This window comes from Callithrix jacchus, chromosome 8, assembly GCF_049354715.1.
Source record: "Callithrix jacchus isolate 240 chromosome 8, calJac240_pri, whole genome shotgun sequence".
Taxonomy (NCBI): Eukaryota; Metazoa; Chordata; class Mammalia; order Primates; family Cebidae; genus Callithrix; species Callithrix jacchus.
This window is the reverse complement of record NC_133509.1, coordinates 102,034,367-102,049,994: the sequence shown is the minus strand read 5'-3', so window position 1 is coordinate 102,049,994 and position 15,628 is coordinate 102,034,367. Positions and strand designations below refer to the sequence as shown.

The 15,628-nt window shown below is 39.4% G+C and overlaps 1 protein-coding gene across 50 annotated transcripts in view; it reads right to left on the bottom strand.

The window, feature by feature from the left end:
• GPHN (gephyrin) overlaps positions 1–15,628 on the bottom strand; it is a 689,342-nt gene that overhangs the window by 100,082 nt on the left and 573,632 nt on the right. For all 50 annotated transcript variants that reach the window (XR_013521272.1, XM_078335184.1, XM_078335182.1 and 47 more), the window contains one exon: positions 10,225–10,280. Coding sequence is in view for 49 of the 50 variants with exons in the window: in XM_078335184.1 (XP_078191310.1) it covers positions 10,225–10,280 (56 nt within the window). In the remaining variant the exon portion in view is untranslated. The remainder of the gene's footprint in view (positions 1–10,224; positions 10,281–15,628) is intronic.

Sequence of the window (15,628 nt, the reverse complement as noted above, 5' to 3'; positions counted from 1 at the left end):
ACCCGCCCCTACTGAGATACACGCCCACTGCTGACGCAGCCTGCCATTGCTGAGGCAACCCGCTACAACAAAGAGACTCCGCCGCAGGGCATAGCCTGTGGCGGAGACCGCAGCAGGAGAGCAGAGCCTGCAGCAACAGGGCGAACCACACAACAGCAGGGTGGAGCCTCGGCAGGCAAACAGTGACTAGACTGCCTCCTAGCTGGGCAGAACACCTCAATGGACATCCAAAAATAAAGCCTGAACCCCCCAAGACAGAGCATTTGAGAAAAAAAGGTTTTTTTTTAATGAGCTCGGTTGCAGCAGAATCAAACATAGCAGCTTAACATCCCTGAATGAACAACAGAGCTCACAGCTCAGCAATTGAGCTCCTATAAAGTATAGACTGTCTCCTCAAGCAGCTCCCTGACCCCTCTATATCCAAAAGACTGACATTTGGCAGGCATCATCCTGGGACAAAGATAGCAGAAAAAGAAACTCGTAGCATCCCTCACTGTTCCGCAGCTGCTATAGGTGCACCCCAGACAAGCAGGGCCTGGAGTGGACCTCAGCAGTCCTACAGCAGAGGGGCTAGACTGTTAGAAGGAAAACCAAGTAACAGAAATACTTCATCATCAACAATCTGGGCGTCCACTCAGAGACCCAATAGAAAAGTCAGCAACTATGCAGATGACAAGTGGATAAATCCACAAAGATGGGAAGAAACCAGCGCAAAAAGGAGGAAAACACCCGAAACCAGAACACCTCGCCTCTTAGAAAGGACCAAAACTGCTCACCAGCAAGGGAACAAAGCTGGACAGAGAATGACTGTGACGAAATGACGGAATTAGACTTCAGAAGGTGGATAATGAGAAACTTTAGTGAGATAAAAGAACATGTATTAAATCAATGCAAAGAAACTAAGGAACTTGAAAAAAGATATGAAAAAAGATTTGAGGAAGTGATAACAAGAATGGATAACTTAGAGAGGAATATGAATGAATTAAAGGAGCTGAAAAACACAATACGAGAACTTCGCGAAGCATGCACAACTTTCAATAGCTGAATTGACCAAGCAGAAGAAAGAATATCTGAAGTCAAAGACCAACTCAATGAAATAAAACGAGAAACCAAGATTAGAGAAAAAAGCGCAAAAAGGAATGAACAAAGTCTCCAAGAAATGTGGGACTATGTGAAAAGACCTAACCTACGTTTGATAGGTGTACCAGAAGGGGATGAAAAGAATGAATCCAAGCTGGAAAATACTCTTCAGGACATCATCCAGGAAAATTTCCCCCACCTAGCAAGACAGGCCAACACTCAATTGCAGGAAATACAGAGAACACCACAAAGATATTCCGCAAGAAGAGCAACCCCAAGGCACATAATCGTCAGATTCAACAAGGTTGAAATAAAGGAGAAAATACTAAGGGCAGCCAGAGAGAAAGGTCGGGTAACCCACAAAGGGAAGCCCCTCAGACTCACAGCAGATCTCTCGGCAGAAACACTACAAGCCAGAAGAGAGTGGGGGCCAATATTCAACATTCTTAAAGAAAAGAACTTTCAACCCAGAATTTCATATCCAGCCAAACTGAGCTTCATAAGGGAAGGAAAAATAAAATCCTTTGTGAACAAGCAAGTACTCAGAGATTTTGTCACCACCAGGCCTGCTTTACAAAAGCTGCCGAAAGAGGCACTACACATAGAAAGAAACAACCAGCACCAGCCATTCCAAAATCACATTAAATGCTAAAGAGTATCAACATAATGAAGAATCTACAACAACTAACGGGCAAAACAGCCACTTAACATCAAAATGGCAGTATCAAATTCACACATAACAATATTAACCCTAAATGTAAATGGACTAAACGCACCAATCAAAAGACACAGACTGGCAAATTGGATAAAAATCCAAAACCCATCAGTGTGCTGTATCCAGGAAACCCATCTCACATGCAAGGATACACAAAGGCTCAAAATAAAGGGATGGAGAGCTTGATTTACCAAGCAAATGGAGAGCAAAGAAAAGCAAAAGTTGCAATTCTCATCTCTGATAAAATAGACTTTAAAGCAACAAAGATCAAAAGAGACAAAGAAGGCCATTACATAATGGTAAAAGGATCGATACAACAAGAAGAGCTAATGATCCTAAACATATATGGACCCAATGCAGGAGCACCCAGATACATAAGGCAAGTTCTTAAAGACTTACAAAGAGACTTAGACTCCCACACAATAATAGTGGGAGACTTTAACACTCCACTGTCAATATTAGACAGATCAACCAGACAGAAAATCAACAAGGATATCCAGGGCTTGAACTCAGACCTGGAACAAGCAAACCTGATAGACATTTACAGAATTCTCCACCCCAAATCCACAGAATATACATTCTTCTGAGCACCACATCACACCTACTCTAAAATTGACCACATAATTGGAAGTAAAGCCCTGCTCAGCAAATGCAAAACAACTGAAATCATAACAAACAGCATCTCAGACCATAGTGCAATCAAGTTAGAACTCAGAATTCAGAAACTGACCCAGAACCGCACAGCTTCATGGAAACTGAACAACTGCCTCTTGAATGTTGACTGGGTAAACAATGAAATGAAGACAGAAATAAAGAAGTTCTTCGAAACCAATGAGAACAAAGACACAACATGCCAGAATCTCTGGGACACATTTAAAGCAGTCTCTAGAGGAAAGTATATAGCAATAAGTGTCCATATGAGAAGAATGGAGAGATCCAAAATTGATTGACACCATATCGTCAAAATCAAAAGAGCTAGAGGAGCAAGATCAAAAAAACTCAAAACCCAGCAGAAGACAAAAAATAACTAAAATCAGAGCTGAACTGAAGGAGATTGAGACACGAAAAACCCTTCAAAAAATCAATAAATCCAAGAGCTGGTTTTTTGAAAAGATCAACAAAATAGACAGACCACTAGCCAGATTGATTAAAAAGAAAAGAGAGAACAACCAAATAGATGCAATAAAAAACGATAAAGGGGAAATCACCACAGATTCCACGGAAATTCAAACGATCATCAGAGAATATTACAAACAACTCTATGCGCATAAACTAGTAAACCTGGAAGAAATGGATAAATTCCTGGACACCTGTGTCCTCCCAAGCCTAAACCAGGAGGAAGCTGAAACTATGAATAGACTAATAATAAGGTCAGAAGTTGAGGCAGCAATTAAGAGCCTACTACACAAAAAAAGCCCAGGTCCAGATGGGTTCACAGCCGAATTCTACCAGACGCACAAAGAGGAGCTGGTACCATTCCTTCTAAAACTATTTCAAATAATCCAAAAAGAGGGAATCCTTCCCAAATCATTTTACGAGACCAACATCATCCTGATACCAAAACCCGGCAGAGACCTAACAAGAAAAGAAAACTTCAGGCCAATATCCATGATGAACATAGATGCAAAAATCTTCAATAAAATATTGGCAAGCCGATTGCAACAGCAAATCAAAAAACTTATTCATCATGATCAAGTAGGATTCATCCTGGGGATGCAAGGCTGGTTCAACATACGCAAGTCTATCAACGTAATTCACCACATAAACAGAACCAAAAACAAAAACCACATGATTATCTCAATTGACGCAGAGAAGGCATTTGACAAAATTCAACAGCCCTTTATGCTAAAAACCCTCAATAAACTCTGTATTGATGGAACGTATCTCAAAGTAATAAAAGCTATTTATGACAAACCAACAGCCAATATCGTACTGAATGGGCAAAAACTGGAAGCATTCCCTTTGAAATCTGGCACTAGACAAGGATGCCCTCTTTCACCACTCCTATTCAATATAGTACTAGAAGTTCTAGCCAGAGCAATCAGTCAAGAAAAAGAAATAAAGGGCATTCAAATAGGAAAGGTGGAAGCCAAATTGTCTATATTTGCAGACGACATGATAGTATACCTAGAAGACCCCATCGCCTCAGCCCAAAAACTCCTGAAACTGATAAGCAACTTCAGCAAAGTCTCAGGATATAAAATCAATGTGCAAAAATCACAAGCATTCCTATACACCAATAACAGACTTAAAGAAAGCCAAATCAAGAATGAACTGCCATTCACAATTGCTACAAAAAGAATAAAATACCTTGGAATACAACTCACAAGGAACGTAAGGGACCTCTTCAAGGAGAACTACAAACCACTGCTCAACGAAATCAGAGAGGACACAAATAGTTGGAGAAACATTCCATGTTCATGGTTAAGAAGAATTAATATCGTGAAAATGGCTATACTGCCCAAAGTAATTTACAGAATCAATGCTATCCCCATCAAGCTACCATTGACTTTCTTCACAGAACTGGAAAAAACCACCATGAACTTCATAGGGAACCAAAAGAGAGCCCACATAGCCAAGTCAATTCTACGCAAAAAGAACACAGTGGGTGGCATCACACTACCGGATTTCAAACTATACTACAAGGCTACAGTAATCAAAGCAGCATGGTACTGGTACCAAAACAGAAATATAGACCAATGGAACAAAACAGAGGCACCGGAGGCAACACAGCATATCTACAACTATACAATCTTTGATAAACCTGACAAAAACAAGCAATGGGGAAAGGATTCCCTGTTTAACAAATGGTGTTGGGAAAACTGGCTAGCCATGTGCAGAAAGCAGAAACTGGACCCCTTCCTGACACCTTACAGTAAAATTAACTCCAGGTGGATTAAAGACTTAAACATAAGACCCGGCACGATAAAAACCCTAGAAGGAAATCTAGGCAAAACTATCCAGGACATAGGAGTAGGCAAGGACTTCATGAACAAAACACCAAAAGCATTGGCAACAAAGCCAAAATAGACAAATGGGACCTAATGAAACTCCACAGCTTCTGCACGGCAAAAGAAACAGTCACTAGAGTGGATCGGCAACCAACAGAATGGGAAAAAATTTTTGCAGTTTACCCATCTGACAAAGGGCTGATATCCAGAATTTACAAAGAACTCAAACAGATTTACAGGAAAAAAACAAACAAGCCCATTCAAAAGTGGGCAAAGGATATGAACAGACACTTTACGAAAGAAGACATATATGAGGCCAACAATCATATGAAAAAATGCTCATCGTCACTGGTCATCAGAGAGATGCAAATCAAAACCACATTGAGATACCATCTCAAGCCAGTTAGAATGGTGATCATTAAAAAATCTGGAGACAACAGATGCTGGAGAGGATGTGGAGAAAAAGGAACACTTTTACACTGCTGGTGGGAGTGTAAATTAGTTCAACCATTGTGGAAGACAGTGTGGTGATTCCTCAAGGCCTTAGAAATAGAAATTCCATTTGACCCAGCAATCCCATTACTGGGTATATATCCAAAAGACTATAAATCGTTCTACTATAAGGACACATGTACACGAATGTTCATTGCAGCACTGCTTACAATAGCAAAGACCTGGAATCAACCCAAATGCCCATTGATAACAGACTGGATTGGAAAAATGTGGCATATATGCACCATGGAATATTATGCAGCAATCAGAAATGATGAGTTTGTGTCTTTTGTAGGGACATGGATGAATCTGGAGAATATCATCCTCAGCAAACTGACACAAGAACAGAAAATGAAACACCGCATATTCTCACTCATAGGCGGGTGATGAAAAATGAGAACACATGGACACAGGGAGGGGAGTACTAAACACTGGGGTCTATTGGGGGGAAAAGGGGAGGGCCGGTGGGAGGGGGCGGTGGGGAGGGATAGCCTGGGGAGAAATGCCAAATGTGGGTGAAAAGGAGAAAGGAAGGAAAACACACTGCCATGTGTGTACCTATGCAACTGTTTTGCATGCTCTGCTCATGTACCCCAAAACCTAAAATGCAATAAAAAATTAAAAAAAACAAAACAAAAAACTCAAAACCAGGAAAAGAGGAGAAATAACTAAGATCAGAGAAGAACTGAAGGAGATAGAGACACAAAAAACCCTTCAAAAAATCAATAAACCCAGGAGCCGGTTTTTCAAAAAGATCAACAAAATAGACCACTAGCCAGATTAATAAAAAAGAAAAGAGAGAATAACCAAATAGATGCAATAAAAAATAATAAAGGGGATATCACCACAGACTCCACAGAAATTCAAACCATCATCAGAGATTATTAAAAACAACTCTATGTACATAAACTAGTAAACCTGGAAGAAATGGATAAATTCCTGGACACTTGCATCCTCCCAAGCCTAAACCAGGAAGAAGTCGAAACCCTGAATAGAACAGTAACAAGGTCGGAAGTTGAGGAAGCAATTAAGAGCCTACCACACAAAAAAAGCCCAGGTTCAGATGGGTTCACAGCAGAATTCTACCAGACATACAAAGAGGAGCTGGTACCATTCCTTCTAAAATGATTCAAAATAATCCAAAAAGAGGAAATCCTTCCCAAATCATTTTATGAGACCAACCTTATCCTGATACCAAAACCTGGCAGAGACTCAGCAAGAAAAGAAAACTTCAGGCCAATATCCATGATGAACATAGATGCAAAAATATTCAATAAAATACTGGCAAGCTGCTTGCAGCAGCACATCAAAAAGCTTATCCACCATGATCAAGCAGGATTCATCCTGGGGATGCAAGGCTGGTTCAACATATGCAAGTCTATAAACATAATTCACCACAAAAAGAGAACCAAAGACAAAAACCACATGATTATCTCAATTGATGCAGAGAAGGCCTTCAAGAAAATTCAACAGCCCTTTATGCTAAAGACCCTCAATAAACTAGGTATTGACAGAACGTATCTCCAAATAATAAAAGCTATTTATGACAAACCAACAGCCGATATCATACTGAATGGGTAAAAACTGGAAGCATTCTCTTTGAAATCTGGCACTAGACAAGGATGCCCTCTCTCACCACTCCTATTCAATATAGTACTGGAAGTTCTAGCCAGAGCAATCAGGCAAGAAACAGAAATAAAAGGTATTCAAATAGGAAAGGAGGAAGTCAAATTGTCTCTGTTTGCAGATGACATGATTGTATGTCTAGAAGACCCCATTGTCTCAGCCCAAAATCTCCTGAAACTGAAAAGCAACTTCGGTAAAATCTCAGTATACAAAATCAATGTGCAGAAATCACAAGCATTCTTACACACCAATAACAGACTTAAAGAGAGCCAAATCAAGAATGAACTGCCATTCGCAATTGCTACAAAGAGAACAAAATACCTAGGAATACAACTAACAAGAAACATAGAGGACCTTTTCAAGGAGAACTACAAATCACTGCTCAACGAAATAAGAGAGGACACAAACAGATGGAGAAACATTCCATGTTCATGGTCAGGAAGAATATCATGAAAATGGCCATACTGCCCAAGGTAATTTACAGATTCAACGCTATCCCCATCAAGCTACCAATGACCTTCTTCACAGAACTGGAAACAAACACCTTAAACTTCATATGGAAGCAAAAGAGAGCCCGCATAGCCAAGTCAATTCTAAGCAAAAAGAACACAGCGGGAGGCATCACACAACCAGACTTCAAATTATACGTCAAGGCTACAGTAATCAAAACAGCATGGTACTGGTACCAAAACAGAGGCCTTGGAGGCAACATAACATATCTACAATCATCCGATCTTTGACAAACCTTACAAAAACAAGCAATGGGGAAAGGATTCTCTGTTTAACAAATGGTGTTGGGAAAACTGGCTAGCCAGAGCAGAAACTGGACCCCTTCCTGACAATTTACACTAAAATTAACTCCATATGGATTAAAGACTTAAACATAAGACCTGGCACCATAAAAACCCTAGAAGAAAATCTAGCAAAACCATTCAGGACATAGGCGTAGGCAAGGACTTCATGACCAAAACACCAAAAGCATTGGCAACAAAAGCCAAAATAGACAAATGGGACCTAATCAAATGCCACAGCTTCTGCACAGCAAAAGAAAGTCATTAGAGTTAATCTGCAATCAACAGAATGGGAAGAAACTTTTGCAGTCTACCCATTTGACAAAGGGCTGATATCCAGAATTTACAATGGACTAAAACAGATTTACAAGAAAAAACAAACAAGCCCATTCAAAAGTGGGCGAAGGATATGAACACTTTATAAAAGAAGACATATGTCCAGGCGTGGTGGCTCACGCCTGTAATCCCAGCACTTTGAGAGGCCGAGGTGGGTGGATCACGAGGTCAAGAGATCAAGACCATCTTGGTCAACATGGTGAAACCCCGTCTCTACTAAAAATACAAAAAATTAGCTGGGCACGGTGGCGCGTGCCTGTAATCCCAGCTACTCAGGAGGCTGAGGCAGGAGAATTGCCTGAACTCAGGAGGCGGAGGTTGTGGTGAGCTGAGATTGCGCCATTGCACTCCAGCCTGGGTAACAAGAGCGAAACTCCGTCTCCAAAAAAAAAGAAGACATACATGAGAGGCCAGCAAACATATGAAAAAATGCTCATCATCACTGGTCATTAGAGAAATGCAAATCAAAACTACACTCAGATACCATCTCATGCCACTTAGAATGGCGATCATTAAACATCTGGAGACAACAGATGCTGGAGAGGATGTGGAGAAACAGGAATACTTTTATACTGTTGGTGGGAGTGTAAGTTAGTTCAACCATTGTGGTGCTTCCTCAAGGATTTAGAAACAGAAATTCCATTTGACCCAGCAATCCCATTACTGGGTATATACCCAAAGGATTATAAATCATTGTATTATAAAGACACATGCACACATATGTTCATAGTGGCACTGTTTACAATAGCAAAGACCTGGAACCAACCCAAATGTCCATACGAGACAATATACTGGACAGGGAAAATGTGGCACATATACACCCTGGAATATTATGCAGCCATCAAAAACAATGAGTTTGTGTCCTTTGTAGGGACATAGATGAACCTGGAAACCATCATTCTCAGCAAACTGACACAAGAACAGAAAATCAAACACCGCATGTTCTCACTCATAGGTGGGTGTTGAACAATGAGAACACATAGACACATGGAGGGGAGCATCACACACTGGGGTCTGTTGGGGGGAAATAGGGGAGGGACAGTAGGGGGTGGGGAGTTGGGGAGAGATAGCATGGGGAGAAATGCCCGATATAGATGAAGGGGAGGAAGGCAGCACACTGCCATGTGTGTACCTATGCAACAATCTTGCATGTTCTTCACATGTACCCCAAAACCTAAAATGCAATAAAAAAAGGGGAGGCATGAATAATCTACCCCTTGTTTGGCATATAATCAAGAATAACTATAAAAATGGGCAACCAGCAGCCCTTGGGGCTGCTCTGTCTATGGAGTAGTTAAAAAAAAAAAAACCCAAAAGAAATTAAAATAGCATACTTATTTAAAAGAAGGGCCTTGGCTCTTCATCAAATTATTGACTGATATTTATTTAAGTTAAATTTATATTTATTTTAAAGATATAGAAAATTTCCCACTTAACTGATTTTTTTTCAATTAAGTGGCCAATCACTGGTCTCAAAGTGTCAAATGCACTTTTATTTCCATTGTGGCCCATTACTGCTTCATTTTTTTTTTTTAGACAGAGTCTCACTCTGTTGCCCAGGCTAATGTGCAGTGGTGTGATCTGGGCTCACTGCAAGCAGCCTCTGTCTCCTGGGTTCAGGCTTTCTCATGCCTCAGTCTCCCATGTAGCTGGGATTACAGGTGTGCACTACCACATCTGGCTATTTTTTCTGGTTTCTCTTTTTTAGTAGAGACAGGGTTTCACCACGTTGGCCAGGCTGGTCTTGAACTCATGGCCTCAAGTGATCCATTCGCCTCGGCCTCCCAAAGTGCTGGGATTACAGGTGTAAGCCACCATGCCCGGCTGCTTCATTTCTTAATGTAAGTATATGTATACTTGTTCCCTGGCTAGATTCCAAGTGAGAAAAAGTAAATAATTAGTCAGAGTCTATTCTTCTAAATTTCCCTGTTTGTAACATAAGTTGGGGTAAAGTCTGAGAAGACTACCTAGAAATTGTTGTTCTATTCAGAAAATTTTTTTTCCCAGGGAAAAAAGAACACCCTATCGCAGGGATGGAAAATGCTTGTAAGGCATGTCTGTGAGACATATTAATAATACTATGCCATATATTAATAGATGTGGATATTTTCAATTAAGAAATAATTCCTTTGGTTCTCATGGGAACTATACTTTCAACCCTTTGATAGCCTTCTGACTATACTGTTAGAAGTTTAGCATTAGATTCAGTGTTTTTCAGGTCTGTCAATCTCACCTGTTCACCAGCTTGGGATTCCCCAATGATGAAACGATCTCCTGGGCCATCAGCAGCTGTGAGATGGAACAGAGCCAAGAACAAACATCAGTATGGACCTATAGCATGGAATAAGAACCCAATACTGGAATTCTAAAATTTGACTCAAATTATTTGATAAGGCTTAGAGAAGTGGAATATTTTTCTGATCTCCTAGGCATGACAATGGGTTTGTTACTGCTGGTTTAATGTTCGGTATCTGCAATTCACATGCATTGACAGGAAGTGGTCCTAACTGTACCACTGGTGCCAAATTGTGCCATGGTGTCACTGGAGCTGGTCTTCCTGTCACCCCATAATTTCCACCCTTGTGCTTTTCTAGTAAGTTCTTCTAGCCCATCTTCCTAAATAAATACCACCTTATCCATGTGTATGGATGTGTGTGTGAGTGCACACTCATGGATATATATAGATATCCATACATATATATATATATATGGATTTATCACTATTGGTATATATATTCGTATGTCTCCATTTTTCTATAAAATTTTAAACACTTCATACTGTTTTCTTATTTATCTCCCAGTCTGGACTTCCTAATGTGAAATAGGAAGAACATTCCTTTCTACATTTGACAGCTGAAGGAAATGAATTATAGAAAGAAAGAATTCAGGTAGAAAAGGTAAAGTACTTTCAACAATTTCTGGTTAATGATAGAGCTAGGACTAAAATCCAGTCTCATAATTGTAGCACAGTATTTTTTAATAATGTGTCAAAATTCTGTTTATGAATTAGAATACATAGGCAGTACTGCATCACATTTTCCATTGGCTATTTATTTTTAAATTTAAAAAAATTTCCAGAATTAGGATGGAAAAAAATTATTAAAAAAAATATATATGTAGTATAACAATGGCTGGCTGCATAAACATTCTTGGAAGTTCAAAAGCGTTTTCTTGACATATGATGTGGCTTTCAGACCAACACTACTGGGCAAAAATGCCTATCTAGCAAGTTTTATGAGCATGACCATTACCTCCATGTTATCTGCAGAGTTCTGGGGGCATATATATAGAAAATATATACTTTATGAATATTTAGATTACATTTGCAATCATACAGATAAATAATAATATTTTCTCCTTTTAAAAGGACATTAGATTAATTGTTTGTTGATATAGCTACAAAGTGGTATTTTTTCTAAAGGCTTATATAAAACATTGTTTATAATGAAGTCATCCCTTTTTTGCATAAATGGTTTTGGTTAGCCTGATGTGGAGAGGGACAAAAATTAACACTGTGTCCCTTTTGTCACAAGATGTTGCATTTTATATTTTATAGATATTATGTCAGTTAATAAACTCTTGCCTTTCTTGTGTTTTTTTTTGGAGTCAGATTACATTTTTCAGTTTTTACTTTTAAACTATTATAGAAGAGTTTTTTCTGCAATGTTATTTTATTAAGTCACTTTCATGGGCTATTTTTTAAAAAGGTTTAAAAAGTTTTGCAACAGGCAGGGTGCAGTGGCTCACGCCTGTAATCCCAGCACTTTGGAAGGCCGAGGAGGGCAGATCACCTGAGGTTGGGAGTTCAAGGCTAGCCTGGCCAACATGGTGAAACCCCATCTCTATTAAAAATACAAAAATTAGCCGGGTGTGGTGGCACATGCCTGTAATTCTAGCTACTTGGGAGGCTGAGGTAGGAGAATTGCTTGAACATGGGAGGCACAAGTTGCGGTAAGCCAAGATTGCACCACTGCACTCCAGACCAATCTTGTTTCTTCTATCCCCCACTTATTTTTGCTATCTGTCAGAGCAAGTGATAATTTTTTTTACTGTAGAGAATTAAAACATCAGTTATCCTTTAGAGTTACACACTAACTGTACCTCAAACATGAATAAACCTATTTTAAATTATTTCTCTAGTAGAGAAATAATTATCAGCTTTGCTACCTCCTATAGCAACCTAGACCTTTTCTCTCTTTTTTTTTGAGACAGAGTTTCTGCTCTTGTTCCCCAGGCTGGAGTGCAATGGTGTGATCTCGGCCCACTGCAACCTCTGCCTCCTGAGTTCAGGTGATTCTCCTGTCTCAGCCTCCTGAGTAGCTGGGATTACAGGTGCATGCCACCATGCCTGGCTAATTTTTCTCTCTCTCTCTCTTTTTTTTTTTTTGTAGAGAAGGGTTTTCATCATATTGGTCAGACTGGTCTCTTATACCTGACCTCAGGTGATCCACCTGCTTCTGCCTCCCAAAGTGCTGGGATTACAGGCCTGAGCCACCACACCTGGCCCATATTCCCTTTTTTTTACTTCCTGCACAAGCGGGGAATTAGCACTGTTTTAGAGTAAAAAAAAAAAAAAAAAAGCTGAATCTGAATCCTGGTTCTGTTTACTGTTAGCTTCAGGGACTCTCAGCAAAATTACTAAACCTCTCTAACCTTCAGTTTTCTTTTTGGTAGAAACAGATATAATCACAGTTTTAAATTAATATCTTTGAAGCTCTTCATTCCTTTTATTCATTCAGTAAATTTCTGAGTGTCTTTCATGCCCAAGTGTTATATTAGGAGCTGGAGAGAGAGTAGGGGGTAAACCTAGACACTGTTTCTGTTTTAGTGCAGTGCTAATCTGTCATAAGGTTTTTCAAATTCTGGATGACAAATGGAGGTGGACTTTAAAATCAACTTGTAAATAATTTTTAAATGAAAAGGATAGAAAATATATTTCAGCACACATGGTAAGGGTGACCCTTATTTCATGAAACTTATTTTTGCTTATATGTATGTATATTTGTATATACGGTATGTTATATATGTGTGTGTGTATCATTGGCTTGTAATACATATTTAATGTATTTCTTCCCATGGGTGTGGTTAAAATAAAACTCTTAAAGCCACTGATGCATCAGGAGAGGCAGATATTAATCAAATAAATAATCACATTAATGAATATATAAATGCAAATTAAGAAAATCATTCCAAAGCAAAGAAACATGGTTTTATGAGAGTATACAATTAAAGTACCTGAGCTACACTGGGGAGTAAGGGAAAGCATGATCAAAGAATTTCTGATTTTAATATGAAGAATAAGTAAGAGCTAAGGAGGGGTGTGTATGTGTGTGAGAGAGTGGGGAGCAGAGAGAGAGAGGAAAGGAGGGAGAGGGAAAGGGAAGGGAGGAGGAGGAGAGACAGAAAAAGATAAAGTGGAAGTGTTCCATCATTGTGCACAAAGAGAACATTATGTGCAAAGGCCTTGGTTCATGTCTTCCTTATACTTTATACTCTAGCTGTTCTCAACAGCTAGTACTATAGTTCCCTGAGAGTACCAAGATAACTCATATTTCAGCTCCATGACATATGCTACTTCTGCTATTTAAAGTGTTCTTTTCCTATTCTTGCGTTCTGATTAAAGATTGTTTTAGCTGTTAAGACTCAGCTCAGGCCGGGCGTGGTGGCTCACGCCTGTAATCCCAGCACTTTGGGAGGCCGAGGCGGGTGGATCACGAGGTCAAGAGTTTGTAGACCATCCTGGTCAACATGGTGAAACCCCCGTCTCTACTAAAAATACAAAAAAATTAGCTGGGCACAGTGGCGCATGCCTGTAATCCCAGCTACTCGGGAGGCTGAAGCAGGAGAATTGCCTGGACCCAGGCGGCGGAGGTTGTGGTGAGCCGAGATTGAGCCATTACACTCCACCTGGGTAACAAGAGCGAAACTCCGTCTCAAAAAATAAAAAAAAAAAAAGACTCAGCTCAAGTGTCATCTTCTCTATGAAGTCATATTTGACTCCTCTCCCCTCAAGAGTTGCCTCCGTACTCTTTTGTTTCCCAGTGTATCCTGAAATTAATTATGGCTTCAAAATGTATTTACAGTATTTGCATATCCCTGGCACTTGCTGTACAATAGGTGTTAAATAAATGTTCAATATGTTAAGTATTCAAAATGGTAGGTGGATGAATGAATGTGGCTCCAAAAATATTCTTAGAAGATTCATGCATGAATGAACAAATAAGCAATAATTTCTAACACAAAGTTCTATATTTGTTACATATACTTTTTGCTGATCCATGTATATTGTTTCCTTCAAAATTTGAGTCAACATCTTAAGAATATTTATAAAGACTGCTTCAGCTGGGCAGATCACTTCAGCTCAGGAGTTGAGACCAACCTGGGCAACATGGCAAAACCCTGTCTCTACAAAAAATACAAAAATTAGCAGGTGTGGTGGTGCATGCTTATAGTCCTAGCTACTTGGGAGGTTGAGGCACAAAGATGGCTTGAGCACTGGGTGGGAGGTAGGGAGTGGAGGCTGTAGTGAGCTGAGATTGTACCACTGCACTCCAGCTGGAGCAACATAGCGAGATCCTGTCTCAAAAAAAAAGAGACTGCTTTGATTAATTCTTTATAACTTAGATTATGTCATTATTCTGTCTAGCATCGTGCCTAGCTCATTGTTGATAATAAATATTTGTTAAAAGAATAAAGAAATGAATTTGGCATTCTCATAAAGTTTTAGGTGGGAAGTATTTCTCTTTTCTCCTGTTCTCCCACACATGCAGATATCCTCAAAATACTCATATCAATGTTCTGCACAGTCCTCTAAATAAACTGAATAACGAGTACCTGGAGGTCATCTGGGGCAAGCCTAGTATGGAGTCTCCGGGAGGTCCATATGTGAAAGGGCTCTGAAGTGATTCTAAGGAGCAAGGTCTTTGCTATCAGGGAAAGTATACCAATTGTGGAGAGAATATGTGCTCACTTGCACTATGTTCTCCACCTTACTCTGAATCTTTCCAGTTGCTGGCTAAGGAAGAATCAGTCAACCAACTACAAAGAAGTTTCTTGGTACCAACAGAGGAGTCATTTTTATTATTTCCCTTATTTCTCAATATTTAATATACATGCAAATCATCTGGAGATCTTGTGAATATACAGATTCTAATTAAGTAGGGCTGGGACAAGGCCTGAGATTCTACATTCTAACATGCTGATGCTGAGGCTGCTGGTCTATGGATTACCCTTTTTAAGAAGCAGAGCACTATAAGATTGAACTGAATATAGACAAATTCAGACTAAGAAAATTAAGGAATAAAAAAATCAGTGAACTACAGAAGTCTGAATTTTACATTAACACCAAGGTTTGTCTTATAAAGACAGAAAAATAATTATCAATCTATCTAATCTGTTGAACAGTCATGAGTCACTTAACAATGGGGATATATTCTGAGGAATGCATTGTTAGACAATTTTGTTGTGTGAATATCATCATAGAGTGTACTAACACAAACCTAGATGGTATAGCCTATTATATACTTAGGCTATATGGTATAGCCTATTGCTCTTGGGCTACAAACTTATATAGCATGTTACAGTACTGAATGCTGTATAGGTAACTGTAACACAATGTTAAGTATTTGTGTATCTAA